The sequence below is a fragment of the Motacilla alba genome, chromosome 3, assembly GCF_015832195.1.
Source record: "Motacilla alba alba isolate MOTALB_02 chromosome 3, Motacilla_alba_V1.0_pri, whole genome shotgun sequence".
Classification (NCBI taxonomy): domain Eukaryota; kingdom Metazoa; phylum Chordata; class Aves; order Passeriformes; family Motacillidae; genus Motacilla; species Motacilla alba.
Genome location: NC_052018.1, coordinates 65,958,555 through 65,979,356, shown reverse-complemented (window position 1 = coordinate 65,979,356; position 20,802 = coordinate 65,958,555). Strand labels below are relative to the sequence as shown.

Genomic DNA, 20,802 nt, shown 5'->3' with positions numbered 1-20,802 from the left:
ATATTTTTCAGCCTCCTAACATTAGCTATATTTTTATTCTATTCAAATCTACCAAATAATAAATTTAAAAATTTATCTGATATTCTTATAAAAACAGTTGCCTTTTCTATTGTACAAATTATGCATGGCAAAACTTAACACACCAATTATTCTGTGAAAAACAGGTCTTCTTAAAAAAATAAGCTCTCTGACTATAAGTGCTGGTGAAGGAATAAAGTTTTAGGTACACTCTTTTGAGATAAAAAGATCCATTTTGATTCCTTCAAAATGACAAAGATGACCAAAAATATTTCTTAAGATTTAAACCTGTATTAAATTTCAAGGTTTGATGTTGACCTGAGAGTTATATCATCAAAGGGTTTTGCATCTACAGTCATTTGGAGAGTCTTTTTTTTTATTCCTCAGTCACTGTGTTCACTAAATGGAATATCAGTTCTCATTTTACCTTTAATGTGAGAGGAGGTAACAGAGGTGGGTTTTTAAAAAAGGAAATGTTACAAAAGAACAAACATCTGCAAACCTGTACACAAACTGAGATATAGAAATAGCTTAAAAATACTGGATTACAAATTTAGCACCTCTTTTACTCAGTCTCTACTGTTGAAGCTGCACAATATGTATGTGCAAGTAGATAATTATGGGCCCATCAAAGTGTCACTATACCACAAATGTCCAAATCCCTCTTCTCAAGTCCATCTTCTAATTCATGTGCCTCACATGTGTGTCATGTATAATTTTTTCCCTGAAAATAATGAGTAGGGAATTTCCATTTTATGCAGGGTGAAGTAATTTCCAAAATGATAAAATTTGTAAGGAAAATAGATTTGTTTTATTTCTTACCGAGCTCTCCAGGTGACTCAATACCAATTCATAGGACTTATGAAATACAACACAAGGATTGGAGAGAAAAGTAGAAAAAGCTTGTTATGACACAACAGTCAGTAATGTTTATGGGGAACATGAAAAGAGCACACAACAGAGCATGCAAATTAAATAAAATTGTATCAGTTGCACACGAGAACATAATGGACAGACTGAATTAGAAAACATGAGAGAAACATGAACATTAAAGAACAAGTTTTTTGTATTGTGTCACTGGGAGAGAGTGGAGACTTTAACACTTTTGTGCTAGAAATTAGCATTTCCAGGGAGCTTGACACTGAAGAAGCCACAAAGAGAAATATGTGTTCTGCTTAAGATGTATGAACATAGCAATCAGGTCAGTATATTAAAATATCTAGTAGCCATTGCACATGCTGATGGTAAACATATTCTGATTTTCTTGCTTTGCACTTCTTCAAACAGAACACATAGAGCTTTATTCTCAATGGAATTGGAGATAACTTCTACCAAAAAATTCATCCTGATGAAGAATATTCAAGTAGGCTTTTGAATGGCAGATCTACAAGGAAACATCTGTCTATTCCAGGATAATCTTTCTCTTGGAAATGTTTGACAAAATTACTGTTGCAGAAATCTGCAAGACTGTGCAATTTATATATGGTTTTGTTTTTTTCCTGGCCACAAAATATTTTCACATATATTTCAATATGTGCTACACTTATAAATTACTTAACTTCCCATTGAAAAAGAATAAAAGAGAGCCTCTCCATATAAGAATTTGGCCCTATGTTATGGAGTTTTTAAACCAAAAAATTAATAAAATGCATATTCTTAAGAACAGTCATTCAAGATCAATTCAACTGCCAAAATTAGAAGTTTTAAAATATTTTTCCCTAATGCAAATCCAAATGCTTCCAGGACTGTAAAAACAGTGAATGGGAAAGTCAGAGGAAAAAAAAAATTGAAAAATTCAATAATGAAGCATTTCTATTTTTTAGCATGAATACTTTAAGGACATGAGGGATAACGGCATGTCTTTCAACTTCATATTTTTCAAAGAAGGTATATCTAGCTCCTAGAATTTTGTCTTTCATGTATCACTCGTCTCTGTTTCTGTGACAACAGACCTTAAGAACAGTGAATCAGATATTCAGTAGTGTTACTTCATGCAGTTTACATTAGAGCAAATTGAAATACGCCAATTTAAACTTGTTGAGCATCTGGCATAGCAGCTGATTGAATTTCAGTCAGTTTAAAGCATAGAACTGCTGTATCCCAAAGATTTACCAAATCTGTATCAAAGGTTTTAAAGCAGATGTCTCCTGACTAGTAATCACACAGTTTAAAATGGAGAAAAAGTTATTCACATTCAGTATATTGCAATACAAAATTCTAAAAATTAGCAATAATAAAGTGAATTTGGGATATCAAAGTTTCTCTTACAGTTTTTGCTTTTTTAATCACTAATTGACTTGTTTTTAAAAAGTATATATTATTATATCAAGTTTTAAAACTATAGAAAGCAAACTCTTCCTTTATGAATTTGCCAGAGGTATCCACATAATTTTGTTGATGAAAAGATTTAATATGTGTAAAAAAGAAGATTGTCCTCCCTAACCCTACCCCTAACCCTCTTTTGGTCAAAAACCATTTTCTTTTCTAATCTGTAAAAATGAAGTTCTCCTTGCAAACTCTAGCTATTAACAGGCATAGCATTTTTTAACTGAAGTTTAAATTAAGACAAAAGTAAAGTTCATGTACAAGTCAATTAGCTGTTCATAACTTCTTACATTTCATGTCTGAATCAGATTGTCCTCTGCCTGGATCACATTCATGTCTTCTTCCAACCATTCAAGTTTTATCAGTGACCCTCTCATGCATTTTCATACTCGCCCTTGTCTCTCCTTGACTGCAGGTCTGACTGTGATAGATCAGCCTTCTAAATCACTCTTGGACTAGGGGAAAAAAATCTAAGGGATGTTTCACACTCTTTTGATGCTTCCAGCACATAAACTTCTTTTAATTTGCAACTAGCCAAATCTTTATTTGTACACCTAGAGACTGAAATAATGAAAACAATAATTATTATATGCTATAGGATGCTACTTTCGTTTAGGGTGATTTTATGAAGCTTGTATTTCCAATTGTCTGTTTTGTTTAGGTTGGATATAAAGTTTTCCACTTTTAAGATTGGTTCACAGAGTGAAGAGGGGGAAGAAGAAGCATGTAGTTTGCAGAAATTGCACTTGTTGGTTTGCATTCTTTCTTTTTGTCCGTGTTTTGTCCATGTTGTTTGCAGCACGGACAGTGAGAAAGAACTTTCTTTTGCTTTTAGTCAGTTTTTTTGCTAGCTGAAGCAGAGGAGGTTTTTGGACTGTAGGTTGTTGGGGTTTTTTTGCAACTCTTCAAACTTGTTTTGGACTGAAAATTTAGAAAAAATATTGGAAGCTCACACTGTGGCCCACTGAGGCCTGGGACACAGCATTTTCCAGAGCAGAAGAGACTGATAAGAGATTGAGCAAGCTGAACTACAGCCTACAAAAAAGACTTTCTTAATTTGCCATCTCTTCAGAACAGCGAGAGGTTCTATTGTTCAATATGATTTATTTCTTTAATATTTGTGAATACTTTGCTTGTTAAATAAACAGTTTTTTCCACTTTTCTCCAAGGAAATCTTTCCCAAACTGGTGGGGATGAGGGGCTGCTTGAATTTGTTTTCTAGAGGGACCTAATTTCAGAGGTTTTCTTCCAAATTTGTCCCAAACCAAGACATTCTTACAGCTCCTTTTTACCCTGCTGTTTTTTGTAATGATTTTTATATGATGCCATTATTAAAAATACTTTTAAAGGTAAAGTACTACTGAAGTACTAATTAGGCTATTGTTTATAAAATGCACACAAAATACTGAAGAGCTAAATATATCACAGAATCACTGGTCCTAGATATATTCTATTGCAAAGCATACTTCTTCACTGCAGAATTGCCTTATTTTAAAATCAATAAATCCACTAATGATAACCACACATGTACATTATCTAAATACACAGTATACATACAGATCTGAAATATAAAAATGGTATGAGTGTACTCTGCAAAGGAAATATAAATAGACACTCCAAAAACTACATAGAAAATTACCTCCCATTAATTTAAAATCTAAAGCCAAAAGAGAAATGCTATCAAATGGTCTTCTGAGTAGTGTTTGCTGCAGTCAGAATGAAATTGAAGAGATGCTGGCACTGCCACATTGAGTTTCTTTGTATGTATTGAGCAAATGAAATAACTTCAGTGGAGCTCTGATTGTTTCTTTTTAAGTGAATCTTTATTTCTCTATGTTGCCAACTATTTCCCTATATGAAATATTTTTTCATGAAATGTATTGTTCAGAAAATCTTTGAAAGTATCATTTTTTCTCTGTTAAAGTATGTAAGATTTAAATATTAGAAGGAGCATTTTGTTAAAGATTTATCTAAAAGAAGACTATGGTAGCATGTACACATTCCAATTTAAAAACAGAAGCAAAATAAAACAAAACAAAAAACAAGTATTACAAAATCAGTAATTACAACTTCCCAAAGTCATCCTGGTAATGTTTCATTAAACTTAGGTAAGATTAACCTTATCTATCTTGGAAAATTACAGTGGAGACTTCTACCTAGTAACTAGCATTGGCTTGGGTGGTTTGAGCCAACTTGTAGTTAGTGCTGCATCCAGTGAACCTGTTTGGAGGAATGTCATTCCCTCACAGAGTTGCACAGGAAGTCTGAGGGTCCAAATCATAGCTGAGGATTGCTTTAGAATGCAGAACTTCTGAAATCTAAGAGCAGGCCAACTGAGCAATGAAGCCGTACCTTTTTCCAGATCTAGACAGCAGTCCTTCCATTCAGTCTTAAATGAGGATGCCATTTGAAGGCATGTTTTAATAAAGTTTACATTTTCTAGTCACATGCCTAGGTACATCTTGCACTGCAGTCCAAATAAACTATTCATAACATAAAGTAATACTTATTTAGAACACTGCAGACTATCTTCTTAAGATACTCCCATCAAAAGGATTTTAAATAGCAAAACCAAGACAGAGTTAGCAATAGAACTTTTATAATGTGAGGGAAAATCATAAAAAAAGAAAGTTGAAGAAAAGATACTAAGAAAGCCTTCCCACCCAATACACATCAATATAACTATACAGTGGAAAGGGCAGAGAAGTTAGTTAAATAGCAAAGGAAAAAGGTTTCTGAAATGTCTTTGAAAACATATATTTCAGTATTAAATAGTTTCTATTTAATCTTTCACTCTCCTTTGTAATATAAAACTAGGTCAAGTTTAAAAAATAGAAATATTATTACCTGAGAATAATCTTCTGCATTTAAGTGTCTCCAATTTTGACTCATATCCCCATTACTGTCACTTTCATTTTCATCAGTTTCAGTAACAAAAGTGAGATGGGATATAGAATCAAATCCTTTTTTAAGGGTAGACTGTAGAAAGTGGCTAAATAATAAAAGAGAATGCAAATACTTTAATCCATACATTTTCTTTCAAATGACAATCTTCATAACTATTCTTAACAGAATTTTGTCAAAATAATTTGAGTCTCCTTTATTTTGAAAGATTCCTAGGGCAGCAGAGAACCCATATCTTCTTCTATTTCTTGTCATTACTGGCTTGGCACTACACACAAACCCATGATTGAAACACCTCTAAACTTAACCCTCAAAAAAGCAAAGCCCAAGCCAGCTGAAAACTTGATAATGTCAGAAGTGAATAAATTACTATGGCCCCTAAACAAGAAAAAAATACTACTTTAATAGAGGTAAGGCAAAAAATGGAAATGTTTTGTGTCAGAATAATTTTGTCTTTTCCCTCAAAATGGGTCTCCATAGCTACCAGACCCCTAAAACACAGGATAACCAAGGAAACCTGTGCAGGCCTATTCTGGTACTAGCAATAGAAAGCTCTGCTGCTGACTTCACTGGAGGCAGGAGTAAAAACTGAAGGAAATATAAGTAACTCTTTGCTTGTTAAGCGAAGAACAAGAAGAACAAGACCAAAACAATTTTGCATACATGCTAATTAGACTTAAGTGTGTAATTGTGCTATTACAGCAATAAAGAACAAATTAAAATCTAAGAATGTGTTATCTAGCCCCCTTTCTAAGGACTGAGATAATAAAAGATCAAGATCTTTTGCAGTAACAGTCAAAATTGTTTTCCCTTTCAGTGTTTCAAAATAATTTATTAGCAGAAAAGGAAGAGATTAAAAACTTTCAGTCCCAACTGTGTATCTAAGACCCTTATCTTATTTACACAGCTATATTGCTTGAATGAAATGTTAATACCTGCTATATATTTTTGGCTACTACCTGTTAATTAAATCACTAAGATTAAAGTAGTGAATTGTCATGGAAACTTAGCACATTAAATAAACTATCCTTCCCCAAATGGGGTAAGTTGACCATGAAGCAATCTATCAAATATTAAAAGATAATATAAAATCTGTTAAAGTGCAAATACTTCAACATCTTCAGTATCAAATCTCTCATTACTTTGATAGCCTGGTAATTGCTTAGAGCATTATAATATATTTCTACTCCTCCTGATTGAAAACAAGCAGTAATTTAAGTACTTTTAACTAACAAAATGCAACTGCACCAGGAAAACAATTACATTCCCAGAATATTCCAAGATCATGTCATCTGTGGACAAATGCTGCTGGTAAAAAAAAAATTAAAAATATCTAACTGGTTTATTATCAGTCTGTCGAATTATGATGATCAAAATGTAGAACCTGCCACACATTTAATTTAGTCAGTTTATTTAGAGATGTACTCAACAAAAGGTGTACACACCATAAAAAAATACACAGATCTCTAACAATTTACAACCTATTGTTGGACTCAAGTCTCAAGAAAAGGCATATCCTTCAAAATGATATAAACCTTTCAGTGTACACTGGGTATAAGACACATTCAATTCTTCATGACGGGGACGCAATCAGAATAAGAGAGACAGGATGAATAATTCTAGAACTTGTCTGAATGTTCACATCATAAGCTAAAGCCTGACAGAAGTGCATTATGCAGTGTGTCCTAGGGAAAAAACCACAGCTCTGATACATTTTATGGTAATCTTTCTTTTGTCGTCAGGGGGATAGTATTATGCTGAGCATGGAATATTGACTAGAAGTCATGTATACAACAATTTCTGAAACTTCTTTAAGACAGCCCATATAAAGACTTTGGTTTTCAAGGGTGTGTAGGACTTCCAAACAGTCTTTAATGCAAGGCATTTATACAAAGCTGTGTTTTGACCATGAGCTTTTTCACCTGCACTCTCAGGCCTGTTGTAACAATCATGAACAGAGAACAGCCTCTTTTATTCATAACATTAAGTGTTCCATATCAAACTTGTGATGCCCATGAAAATAGTGACTAGCTAGTCAATTATTTTCTTGTTATATGTTAGAATTAAAAAAGACCAGTAGTTTGAAGAAAAATTTGAAATACTTCAAAGAATATTCTTATTTCTGGCAGAAGTAATCTAAAAAAAATTCTGCATCTTTGGGCCCACAGGATAGAGAATCTCGCAATGTGTCTTCACCTGGCAGTGCTCCCTGTCCTCTAATGTCAGAAGCCCTGAGAAGTGTACATCTGCCTAGGGGACTGTCTGTCCTGGGTGTGACAAGTGGGGACCCATGTGTGCAGGTCCACTCCCTGGGAAACCTTCTCAGCAGAGCAGTCATGAGCAGATTGTAGGGAGAAAAGCTAAGCCCAGAGACTCGCATCTCCAACAGGAAGTGTGTGCTGCATTCCCAAAACAGGAAGTGTTTGTAAGCCTCAAAGACTGGAGGGTGAAGAGAATTGTGTATGTATCTATCTCTGTGCCTGATTAGAACTTCTTGAGATTAGCTACAGGAAGGTGTTCAGAAGTTTTTAGGTGTTTATTAGCATTTTGTAAGCATCTAGTATATAAACTTAGCTATTGTATTGCTGATATTGATCTTAAATGTACAGCTCACTGATAGCTCCTTAATTACGTGACACCAAAACATCAACAGAATGCTTTGTCCTGATGTGCTTCAGACATGATCTGAGCAACTTCTCCCTGTGACACAAGTAAAGATAAGCCATTGCACTTTCACAGTGCACTTTCACAATGCTAATGCTGAAACTACATTACATACTTACGTGTCTGTTGGGATTTTGATAGTATCCAATTTGTATTTAAAAAATAGGCTAGCAATCTCAACATGTTTTTCAGGTTTCTCTACCACAGGCTCTGGGAAAAAAGCAACTTGTTAAATATTTACATTCATAAAAGTATTTAATACTATTAATGTTGAGAAATAATTTCCAATGGGGACTCGTCACCCCTAAATAATTTTCCAAGTATCATCCCATGCACTTGAATGTAACAGAAAAAAACAGGGGTGGTTCTAGGCGGCATATCATGAAAAAAATAAATTATTTACGTTCTGATCCTCAGCCTGCAAAGTATTAAATTGTGCCTAATCTTACCCCAGTATACTTTGCTAGCCTGCCTGTAACATTTTCATGCTCAAGCTATCTCATATCATGCATCTAACTCCATTATGCAGTACAGACAACCCTAGAAAAAAATGACTCTAAAACCATAAGAGCAGCAGGACTAGTCACACACTTTAAATTTTTAAAGTTATTCAGAAGCTTTCATGGCTCTACATCAGAGAGCTTCTGTGTTACGTTGATAACATCACCTCTTCATTTGCTCCACTAGAGCACTTTTTTCAACATAAATTAAGACACTTCTCTCAAAGCATGCATGAAATATGGCTAAGAGGAAGTAATACAAAATTGAGTTCAATTGAAATTAAGCTAACAGATGATAAGTATGGTCCTGAAATAATTAAAATGTTATTATGAATTTCTTTTGGAGGTTTTAGTAGACAAACCTTGGGGTTCAGATGTCACAACAACTTCCTTTTTAAGACGGAAAAGCTTCCAAGGAGGAAGTGGTGGTGGTTCTGGAGGTGTTACCAGAGGACAGGACCTAGTTCTAGTGATCAGGACAGGATGGCTGTGTGTATGGGAAAGCCCATATTGCCTCATCTTCTCTGAAGAATCAGCCTACAAAACATGGAAGAGTAAGCTGACTGGGTCAGATCTTCTTTCTCCTCATATGTGTCTAACAAGACACATAAACAAGAAAACAAGAAAAACTGTTCTAAACAAGAACAATAGGCACACAAAGCAATCTAACAGCTTGTGTAACAAATAAAATTAATATGGTCCACCTGGCAAGACTATCCAAAAACATGCTGATTAGAATTTGATATTCAGCACAAAAAGTAAACTTAGAAGTGTTTACATTTATTTTACTTTTTGTAACAGATTCATCACTTCTTTAACTTATTTATATAACCACAACAAGTGAAGAGAATTAATATGTAAGAAAACAATAGGCACGATATTTTATTTTAAGTAATAATCCTTAAAAACACTTTCTGTGAGAAAAAGTCCTTACTCCATGCTGAGTTTATAAAGTGGTAGAATTCTAAAATCAATTGGTCTTTTAGATAATTTGTAAAAACTTCATAATGTATTGCTTCGAACCAACACATCATTAAAGCTAGGCTTTTTATTTGATGGCTCATTTATAAAACACATTAAAGACACTTCAGTTGACCTGTATACCAAAGCCCTTAGGAACAGACTTAAGAGCAATTTTATATGTGGACATTGAGTGGTGCTCTTCCCACTAGAACAATAATGGTCTAGTATTTAACATCACATCTGATAGTTCTGTTACAAGATTTGTGCATCCTTTTAATTTTCAAAGCACACTTTCTTTTACATGCTAAATAAATCACCAATAACTTATTTCTTTAACATTCTCATCAGCAAGTCTCTGATTTCTTCTACTAATTTTAAAATATTTCTTTGATTCTGTATTTATGAACCCTGTAGAGAACAGTGTTGGGGTTGTCAGTTGGTTGAAGAGTGGGGAACAATTTAAATTAAAAATGCCAGTTAAAACATCCAAGATTTAAAAGGATTTGGAAGATAATCAGTTAGGTGTCATAAAGGAGAATTTGGCTGTTGAGTACACTACACACTTGTATGACTCAATTACTGATTTTTTTTTTCATTTTATTTGAGCAAACTAAGACAAATTCAAGCCACAACAACTCAAGGAAACCCATACCAGAAAGTAAGGCTAAAAGGGATACTGCAAAAATTCAGGAGGGAAATTCTGGCACAACTGCAGTCAATGACAAAATTTTCTCCAAGTTTAGGGAGCAACTCTTATCCCAGTGAATTCATTTTCTAGACTTTATTTCAGTCAGTGTAGTTTTTCTCAGCCCTTGAATATGGTGCCATTTCTATCCATAAGAAATCCTCTATATTTAACTTCTATATTTAACTTCTGTCTGCTTCCATTTTTCTATCAAGTCTTTACTAAAAAACTAGTTTAGACATATAGATTCATCTGTCTCATCCTATTTGGTCAGCCATACCTCTTTTTCAGTAATCTCTACATCCCAACAGACTGTAGCCAAGTTTGAGACTCAGGGTGTTAGGTGGCAGGAAAGATACAAGCCCATGTCCCCCCTTCCACTTTGCTTTTTGATGACTAGCATTACTTATTATTAGCAAAGAGACAATATTGACTGAGACCTTATAATAAAATAAATTTAAACAATATCACAGATAGCAAGCTAATCTTCAAAATTGCCTAAAATACACAGCACAATTTAAAAAAAAGAAAATAGTGCAAAAATTAAGTGCACTAAAGCATAACACCTGCAAAACATTTCTGGAAACTTCTTTACTTTATGAAGCTTACCAGTTTCCTGAGAAGGCAGCTTAAAAGGTAATGACCTAACTATGATAGATATAATTTAAATGTACAAAAACAAAGGAAACTTAATTAATAATCAACTCAAGAAATCCTGCTCTGGCATTATAAAAAGCTTTCTGAGGAGTGTGAGTGACTAAGTGGAAATTTAAGTGTTGTTTTTACCCCAGCTGCATTAAGTGCTACACTTTTCCCAGCCACTTTTACCAGTAACAACACTAATGACAGAAATTGATATAAACATGCTATTTCTTATATAACAACAAGCAACATACTGGAAAATGCATATCAGGGAATCTTAGCTGTAGTATTCAAAAAATTAAAATTCATGTTTTTCAAGTAGCCCTTAAAATAATTAGACTTTCCATTCAGAAATATCTCATCATGATACATTTTCTAGTCCACATCTAGTCTCTCCCATGAGAGTAACTGAATAAAATCAGCAGGCATTGGCAGGAAAATGCATGTTCAGAATACAGAAGTACCAAAGTATAAATTTAACTGATAGTCAACATCTAGTGACTCTTTCACAGGACTAATTGTATTCTTTTTGTTACAACACTGTTGCAACAAAATTAAATACTCTGATAACAAAATAAGTAATGTTTTCCTGTCCTGAGAACACAGAATCTTACCATTCGTGTTAATAAAAAAATGTCCTCTTCACACAGATACAGCGGTATGCAGCCAGCGTACGCCACCATTTCTGGCTGGGTTGGTGTGGGTGATTCTACACAGAAAACATCAACATGCTTTAGAACAAGGTAAACAGTAAAAAATGTAGCTGTAGCTCACACTAAATTATTGTGCTTTCTCGACTTTATTTTTATTACTATTTTCTTTGTCTGACTGTTATTCTATTCAAAAGAGCTCATTGTAAGGCACTTTGAATAGAAGCCATGGATGAAAAAAAACCACCTCATTTAAATCATGCATATTTTACTTATTTTTCATAAATGAGTAACATAAAATACAATTTAAAAATATGACAGGTCAGGGGTAGTTTTCAACATTTTTTTTTGTTGTACTTCAAATTATAAAAACAGTAGATATTAGCATAAAGAAAACAATACACCTAATCTGTGTAGATGAAATAAAAACATTCTGATTGGTCAGTACTAGTTAAATGCTTATCACTAGTGAAGGCAAAATTTGATCTTGCCAACAGAAGGATCCAAAGCCAGAGCTCTGGCCACTGCTGCCAAGGGATATGGAAATTGAGATAAGTAATTTGAGAAACACAGTGCCTGTAAACCTGGGTAGCTGCTCTCACTTCTGTCAAGCAGATGAAAAAATGGAGGTAATGATGGCTGCCTCAGAAAGTATGAAGCTCTTATCCCACATACCTTATAGAATTGTTTGCCTGTAATTCTGCTATAGGCAAGGAATAGAAACAGGGGCACATTAACTTTGTTAACCCCAGAAATTCTGCTGCACTAGGCAACCATATGATATCTCCTACTCTTATCTGTGAAAGAAGCCATTGCTAATTCCTGAATGATGAAGAAAAGACAAGGATGGCTGACAGTCAGTTCATTCATGGTGAAGGGAAATTAAAAGTCTAGAACATAATACTTGAAATATACATCTCTGGTTTCACCAAAAAGATGTCTCAAAAAGAAAGGTATCTATTTCTCTCTAATTTTCCTTAGTCATCTCAGAAAACTTGGAGACAAGATTTTAGTACACAGGTTTTGACACCTGTTTTTCCATCAGAATGTTTTTTGGGAAAAAATTTCTTCACAGAAAGAGTTGTTAATCATTGGAAAAGGCTGCCCAAGGAAGTGGTTGAGCCATCATTCCAGAAGATATTTAAAAGATATGTAGATATGGCACCAAGGAATATGGTTGAGTGGTGGGCTTGGCAGTACAGGTTAACAGCTGTATTCAACGAACTTAGAGGTCTTTACAAACCTAAATGATTCTATGATTCTATCCCCATCTAACACTCCAGTAAAATTATCTGTGTCTGTCATTGTTCCCTTCAGCTTAACCTCAAATACAGGATAATTGCTTCCTATGTTTAATAAATATTCAACTGCAAGTTGCACTAAGAATAGGTATTTTCTATGAAATTAAATAAAACAAAGCTATCTGCATATAAATAGGCAAGTGTCTGGAAAACATGATTTATCAGACCTAAAATCTATGTATTTAGAGGGTATGAAACATTTTATTCTCTAAATATTCTTCCAGGAATTCAATTACCCAATTAAATATAAGCTAAAGGCAAGGAAGAATTACTTTCCAATGGATTCTCAGTTTTTCTCACTGCATACTTGGTGATTCCCATGTTAACCACAGCTCTTGTGTTAGGTGTGGGTTTCAACTTATTCAAAAGCAAGGCTATAGTTAACTTTAAGCTCAGTCCTTACCAATATATCTGATCTGTTACAAACACAGCAATACTAGCTATGATGTCCTGCACATTAAAGAACAGTATGTGCCACAAGGCATACCGGTCTCATTGCATGTGAGAAGTATTTCTGAAATAAAAGTATTTAATCAAATACCAGGTGGAATGTAAAGCTGTCATATTCAGTCCAGACGGGTTGTGAAATAAAATGTCTGCAGGGCAGACAATAAACAGCAATGAACAAATTATTAGAGCATGCAAATGATTAACCAGGCACATCATATCCACTTTAACAATACTATTACAATACTAGTACATTATGCCAGTAGCTTTAAAAATTACATATTATTTGATCTTTTTTCACTGTACAAAAAAATGAGGACAAGGTGTGCAAATTATTTGGCACCAAGCGTAATGATGATTAGTGTGGATTCAGCATTCAGGGAAACTAGTTAAAACTGATAGCCTTGATAAAATTGCACAATTAGATGAAAAATGTTATAATACACAGTACAACAAAACAGATTCAGCAAAGCCTATTATTTCCATCCATCAGTGTGGATATAAGAATTATGCAGTGCTTTGTTAAAAAATTCTAAATCCATGCAGCTACTTATGTTTCACACTTGCAGTTCTGCAAATTCACTTACAGAGAATGAGTACTAAACAACCCAAAAAAATGCATCAGTCCCTTCAAGAAGGGAAAATAAGATTTTAATTGATCCATGTAAAATACATATCCAACCACTTAAAAAGAAAAGCCAGGAATTAAAAATGTTGATTTTAATAGATCTTAACAATTTTTATTTGTTTATCGCATTTTTTGCATATGACTCACAAAGAATTTTCTTGCTCTTAATGTTTATTTTAAGTATTTATCTATCAAACAAGAGCTGATGGTGCAGTATAACCTTTCCAAGGATTAATGATGCCAGATGAGGACCACAAAGGTGATCTGAGGGCTGGAGAACCCCCCCAAGAAGAAGGGCTGAAAAAGTTTGTGTTGTTCAGCCTGGATCCGAGAAGGCTCCGTGGAGATCTTGGAGTAGCTCTCCAGTATCTAAAGAGGAGCTTACAAGAAAGATGAAGAGAGATTCTTCAGGCCACGGAGTGACAGAACAAGGGGCAATTGTTTTAACTGACCCCTGAAAGAGGGCAGGCTTAGATGTAGAAAGAAAATTCTTTACTGTGAGGATGTTGAAGCACCAGAATAGGTTGCTCAGGAGTGTTGTGGATGCCCCAAGGCCTGGATGTGTTCCAGGCCAGGTTGCATGGGTGGGCTGTGAGAACTCTGGCTTAGTTGAAGGTGTCCCTGCCCATGGCAGAGGGCTGGAATTAGATGATCTTTAAGGTTCTTTCTAACCCAAACTATTCTAAGAAAACACATCAGTTCGCTTTCAATATCCTGACCATCAGGTGTGCAGCTCAGATGTTGACTCCTGCTGCTGTGGCAGGGATTAGCTTTGCTTATTGGAAGGTATTTTTGAGTTTCCAGAAAAATAACCTGTGTGCTCTTCAGAATTGACATAAATATCACAGAATGATGATATGCACTTGAAAACCAAAACATTAGGCTTCAATCCATCTTGTAAATGAAAACTCTTGAATAAGTAAAAGAAAAATTATAAGAATGTTACAGTTATGTGATGTTTATCTCATTGGCTCTGATGATTACAGATCTACTTATTTGAGTTCAAAAACTTCTAAGTTTAATAATAATCTCAACACTTCTGTGACATAGAAAATATTGTCTTTAATTACAGAATTTGTATCAAGGCACAATGAGATCAGCAAAATACAGGGCTGATTTGTAGAACAAACTCCCTAATTCCTAGCTGGTGGCCTTTCAAATGGAATAGGGTTCCCTTTCCAGCAGTTCAGAAATTATTAAGAAACTCAGTAGTTTGGAAACCTAAATACAAGCAAAGCAGTGATTCTTTATAGGAACAAGGTGACTGAATACCTTGTTACATATAGGTAAAACCTAACAAAGGGAAGGCCTTGTAAAACCATGGCTCAGGCCTGCTACTTTGGCTAAGCAGAAAAGGACTGGGAAAATGACTCAGCTGAGTTAGAGGCAGAAAAACAAGGTATGTCACCATCATGTGTTCACATCATGGTGTATGGTGGTTGGTTGAATTATGTTTGTTACGATTTAAAAGTATGTAACTGATAAAGGCCTGACTGCATAAAAAAAGGCCTGTTTTTTACAATAAAGCAGCTCTCCTTTGTACCTGCCTGGGGACCCTGTGTCACTTTGGATTCTCACCTCACAGTATCTCATCTCATATCATATCATATCATTTCAGGGTAAAAACTGCTCATACAACAGGGGGGTACCCAAAGTATGAAAGGTTTGTTACCAGAAGAAAAAGCTGCTGAGTGGAAAAGTACAGATTTGTATATAAAATGGATCAGTAGGAACACATGAATTGTCTACCAAAACTTCCCGAAGACTGATAAATTCAGTCTGACTGATAAATTCAGGCTGACTGGTAAATTCAGATCAAAAGTAATTCAGATAAGTCCTTTATCAAAGACAAAGTTGGTTACTCACAAGAAGAGTTCAGACTGACCGTATCAAGGGCTTGTTATTCAGCTGGATCCACACAACTGGATGAATAGAGAAATAAGTTCAATGCTTCAATGAACTTGCTACTCATGCTGTGTTTGTGGGGTACAGCAGGCATTGGTCTGACTGTGCAAGTGGTTTAGAACTGCTTATGTTTGTACTGGATCTGGCTGGGATTGAACTTTCATCATCAGGGCAGCCCTTGTGGTGCTGTTTTAGATACATCACCAAAACACTGGGGGCAACACACCAGTATGTCAGTGACTGCTGAGCTGAGCTCACACACCCTCTGTTTCTCACTCCACTACCCCAGCAAGAACACTGGGGGTGGGCAAAGGGTTCAGTTCTCATTTTCTGCCCCATCCCACTGTGGGGAGTGACCAGGTGGATGGGTGGTAGCTTAGCTGCCAGACAGCATCAAATCACCACAACATTATAGCCCACACAAAATCAAAAACCTGTAAGAGAAGTTTCCAAGTAATTAGCAGTAACTGGTACTTCAATGTGTCATGAATAACAAGGTCATGAATATACAATGCAATGAATACAGAAGGTTTTGCCATTTTAAAAGTCAAATATAAATAATATCTGGAGCAGTTGAATATCTCTTGAGAAATAGTCCATATTTATCACAAAGAAGAAAAGTTTCCTTGAAATCAACAGTCAACAGGTAGAGTGAAAGAGTGGAAGTTTGCAGCTGGGAAATAAGCTCTTTTATCGTGCTGGGAATTAACCACTTTTCAAATCACTTAAAATGGGAAAAAAAAAGTTAAAAAAAAAAGTAAAGAAAAAAATGTTGCTGTATTAAGTAACATCACTGTTACAAAACTCTACCAGAACAATTCAGAAACTTCTTACAAACACTGCCTCTGGAGTCTGACTTTGAATCAAGACCTGGTTTGAGATATTATTTTATGCACAACAATGGTTCTGCTGTCCTGGGCCACTCAGCAGACCATATGTCTCATAAAGCCTGCAAGATTTCCCTCTTTTGGCTACACTCTCACAACAAAAATGCATCATAATTCATTATTATTTCAAACTTCAAGTCCTTTTTTTTTCTTTCGGTCTGATAATTTTAAATTTGCTCTTTTACAATAGAGATACCTAGTTCTTACTCTTCTCCAAAAATCTTTTTTGATTCAAACTTAGGATAAAAGAGTTCTCTGATCAGTGTACTTGAGACCTGAATTAATAATCTTTCTAAATAACCTCTTCACAGGACACTATTTGGCTTTCAGAAAAAAGCATAAACTGTGCTTTAAGTGGCAAGATAAAGATCTAAATATCATGTCACTTTTCATATGGAAGCACTGCCTCTTTTTTTAAATGCTCTTTCACTCATTTTTCACACTTTCTAGAATACATATCGTAGATCCTTTTGCTTCCCTTTTGCTTTCTTTTCCCCATCACATGCTTGAGTATTGGTTAGTCACTTTACTTACATTCACATGAAACACCTTTTTCCTATTCCACACCTGCTGCGCTTAAAGCAAACTACATTCCTGCAATATATTTTAAAATTTACTTCTGTTTAACTCATTTAGTGGTATGTAAGGTAGGAATTTAAATAAATGTATTTGCTGATGACAAACCATAATCTTGGTTTGCCGTAGTTTAAAATTATTTAAATCACTAATTTTAATCAGGATTCAAATCAAGAAGCAGGAATACCATTCATGTAGTAAATTTCATTTTTACTTTGCAATTATTTCCCTTAGGAAGATGTTCTATCTATTCTCACCTACTGATTTGCAACTGAAAATTATTCTAGTTAATTAATGGTTCTTGCTGCTAGTCACATGGAAATGCCACATGTATCCCAACATAAGCAAAGGCAAGAGCATATAAGCTTATTGTACATTTGTGAAAATCATCTATAGTTTATGCTAATAAATATGAAATATCTTGGTTGATTGTTTAGCTGTCTGATTAGTATTTACTTGTGATTTGTTTAAAATGTATTTCCTTGAGGTTTTTTGTTTGTTTGTTTGTTTTTAGCATTAAATATAAATGCACAAAGCAAAAATTTACTTAATTTTTATGCTCTTTTGAATGTATCAATACAGGAATCAAATTCACTGCTATGTATTTCTTGGATAAAGATTTTAAAAAATTTAGATTTACATCATGGAATGAATTCTAAGAAACATTTCTCCCCCCGCCCCCCCTCCCCCCGGCTCCCCTGCCTTTTGACAGAGAAGCGTTCCTGCTTTTCCAATTGCAATTTTGTGTATGAAGTGGATATTGAATAAATACATTACAAAACAGGAAGGATTGCTGTTTTTTAAACACAGAATAAATGTAAGACAGTTTGCCACTAAAACAAAGTACAGCAATATACTATTTTTAATCTATGTTACAGATTAGGTTAGAATGACTTCAGTGTATAATGTGAGCTATAAATAACTACAATTTAAACAAAAAAAAAAAGTAAATACAACCTCCCCCCAGTTAAGTTCAAAACCAAACTAAAGCAAAGCCTTTTGCTTTACATATAACTCCTGTCTGTATTTTTGTCTTCAAAACAATAGGACTTACTTTCAGTTAAGTCCTGAAGGCCTTGGGCTTTTGCCAACTTTCCTTGAGACTGAAGTGCTACCTTGCCTTTTTCTTTCTCTCCTCCTTTTGTTTTCTTCCCTACTTTTTTCTGTTCTGCTTTTTCTATTAAGCAAAATAAAGATTAAATATTTTTCGTTCTTAGATAAAAACTTTCAGTCATCAAATGTCATACAGTGCAAGTGCTTTAATAAGATTTTAGATACATTTTAAAAACAATCAACCACAAACTCTTTGAAGTCGAGATTTGAGATACAATAAAAAAACCTAATGTAATTTGATTAAAATAAATAAAAATAAAAAGTAGTGCTTAAGATGTAAATGAAGATTTACTGAGCCAGAAAGGCTTCAGTCCCACCTTTTAGTTATTGCACAACTTTTATGTCATTACTACAATGAAAGAAACCATTGTATTTCTGGCACTATGCCAAATATTTTCTTGGTGTGCTTGCTCTCATGCATCACTAATTACAAAAAGAAAATTCACATAGACAATACATAGATTCTCAATGGACATGGAAGTAGAAAGTTTCCCACAGATCAAACATTCTTTGAAGTCTTAGAACTTAGACTACAGGAAAAGACTTCTTAAATGCATTAAAAATCATAGAATCATGGAATGGCTTGGGTTGGAAAGGACCTTTAAGATCATGTAGTTCCAACCCCCCTGCTGTGGTCAGGGACACCTTCCATTAGAGCAGGTTGCTTAAAGTCCCATCCTGGCCTTGACCTCTTCCATGGATTGGGCAACCAGAAATTCTTTGGGCAATCTGTGTCAGGAGCTCCCATTGTCAGAAAGAATCTCCTTCTAATACTCGATCTAAACATGCTCTCTGTGAGTTTAAAGCTATTCACTCTTGCTCTATCACTACATGCCCTTGTAAAAAGTCCCACTCCAGCTCTCTGGTAGGCCCTCTCTAAGTACTGGAAGGTTCTCTAAGGTGCTCTCCCCAAAGCCTTCTCTTCTCTAGGCTGAACAATCCCAGCTCTCTGACTGCCTTCATAGGAAAGGTTCTCCAGCCCTCTGATCATCTTAGTAGCCCTCCTTTGGACTCATTCCAACAGGTCCATGTCTTTCTTGTGTTGGGACCCCAGAGCTGGATGCTTCACTCCAGGTTGGGGTCTCACAAGAGCAGAGCAGAGGGAGAGACTCACCTTCCTCATCCTCGTGGCCACACTGCTTTGGATGCAGCCTAGGATACAATTGCCTTTCTGGACTGTGAGCACACACTGTTGGCTCATGTACTGCCTCTCGTCCACCAGATCCTCCACGTCCTTCCCCACAGGGCTCCTCTCAGTTCTTCCAGTCTGCACTCATGCCTCAGATTGTCTCAATCCAGGTGCAGCACCTTGCACTTGGACTTTGTGAGCCTCATTAGATTCTCATGGGTCCAATTCTCCAGCTTGTCCAAGTCTTTTTGGATGGTATTCGTTCCTTCCTTTGTGTCAACTGCACAATACAGCTTCACAGCTTCACAGAAGCACAGAATGCTTCAGATGGAAAAGGATCACAGTGGGTCATCTTGTCTAATCTTCTTGTGTACCAGTTTCCACCCATTGCCTCTCTTCATATTGTTCAGCAGAGCAGAGCCTGTTTTTTTTTTTTCTTGGAACCCATCTTTTAGATACTTATACATATTGATGTGGTCCCCTCTCAGCTGTTTCTTCACAAAGCTGAATAGGCCCATCTTCCCCAGCCTTGCCTCATCAGGAATGTTCCGCTCTCCCAAACATCTTCATTGCCCTCTCTCCTGGACTCACTCAGAAGCTCCATGTCTGTAATGTTCTGAAGAGCCCAGGACTGGGCACAGCATTCCAGATGCAGACTGAGTAAAGGGGCAGGATCAGCTCTCTCAACCTGATGGCAATGCTCCCCCTAATGTATCCCAGGACATCATTGGCCTTCTTGACCCCCAGGGCACACTGCTGACTAAGGGACAGCTTGTTGTCCACCAGGATCCCCAGGTACTTATCTCTCAGGGTGACATGGATAGCTTTGTGTCATCCAAACATTAATCTCAAACATCAACAGAACAACTCAACAAAGCTTTTAGCCTTAGAGTTGGAGATTACAGAGCTGTATCGGACTCAATGGTTCCCTGATTCTTAGCTATTTCAGATACTAATGAATTTTTAAGTCTTAGGCAGGATTACATTTACTTAGTTTTCAGGGGAAAAAATGACAGCACCCTGTTGGATGAACAACAGTGCTATTGCCAGTGACATGTCCATTCCAAACTCTGAAATATCTACCACACTGACGGCTGGATCAAAATGATAGCAGGATTTCCTAAGAAGAGAGAATACTGCCTCAGCCAGGTAACTTCTAAGACTTTTGTAACACTTTAGACATTGGGACATAGTATTTGGGATTCAAAGCAAGGAAGTCAGTGATTTTTCTGAAAATCTAGGAAGAAACAGAAATTTCAGCATGTGGTTTGTACTCTCCAAAGGCATGAGAAGTGTTGTGAAATTGCACCCATGACTTCAAGTTAAAAACAGCAACTAGGAAAACTCAGTCTCAAATTAAATAAATGAAGAATAATATACTGGAACAAACTAGTTTATAAGTCTAAATTTTTCAATTTAAATGTAAATAGGATTAGTAGCTCTTAAAGAAAATTATTGCATATAC

At 35.5% G+C, this 20,802-nt stretch overlaps 1 protein-coding gene across 1 annotated transcript in view; it reads right to left on the bottom strand.

Annotated features, from left to right (window-relative positions):
* Positions 1 to 20,802, bottom strand: part of ADGB (androglobin) — a 98,588-nt gene that overhangs the window by 52,424 nt on the left and 25,362 nt on the right. Inside the window, exons 9-13 of the mRNA XM_038133783.1 lie at positions 18,150 to 18,272; positions 11,316 to 11,410; positions 8,774 to 8,948; positions 8,031 to 8,121; positions 5,191 to 5,335 (exon numbers count right to left, since the gene is read on the bottom strand). Of these exons, the coding sequence (XP_037989711.1) occupies positions 5,191 to 5,335; positions 8,031 to 8,121; positions 8,774 to 8,948; positions 11,316 to 11,410; positions 18,150 to 18,272 (629 nt within the window). The remainder of the gene's footprint in view (positions 1 to 5,190; positions 5,336 to 8,030; positions 8,122 to 8,773; positions 8,949 to 11,315; positions 11,411 to 18,149; positions 18,273 to 20,802) is intronic.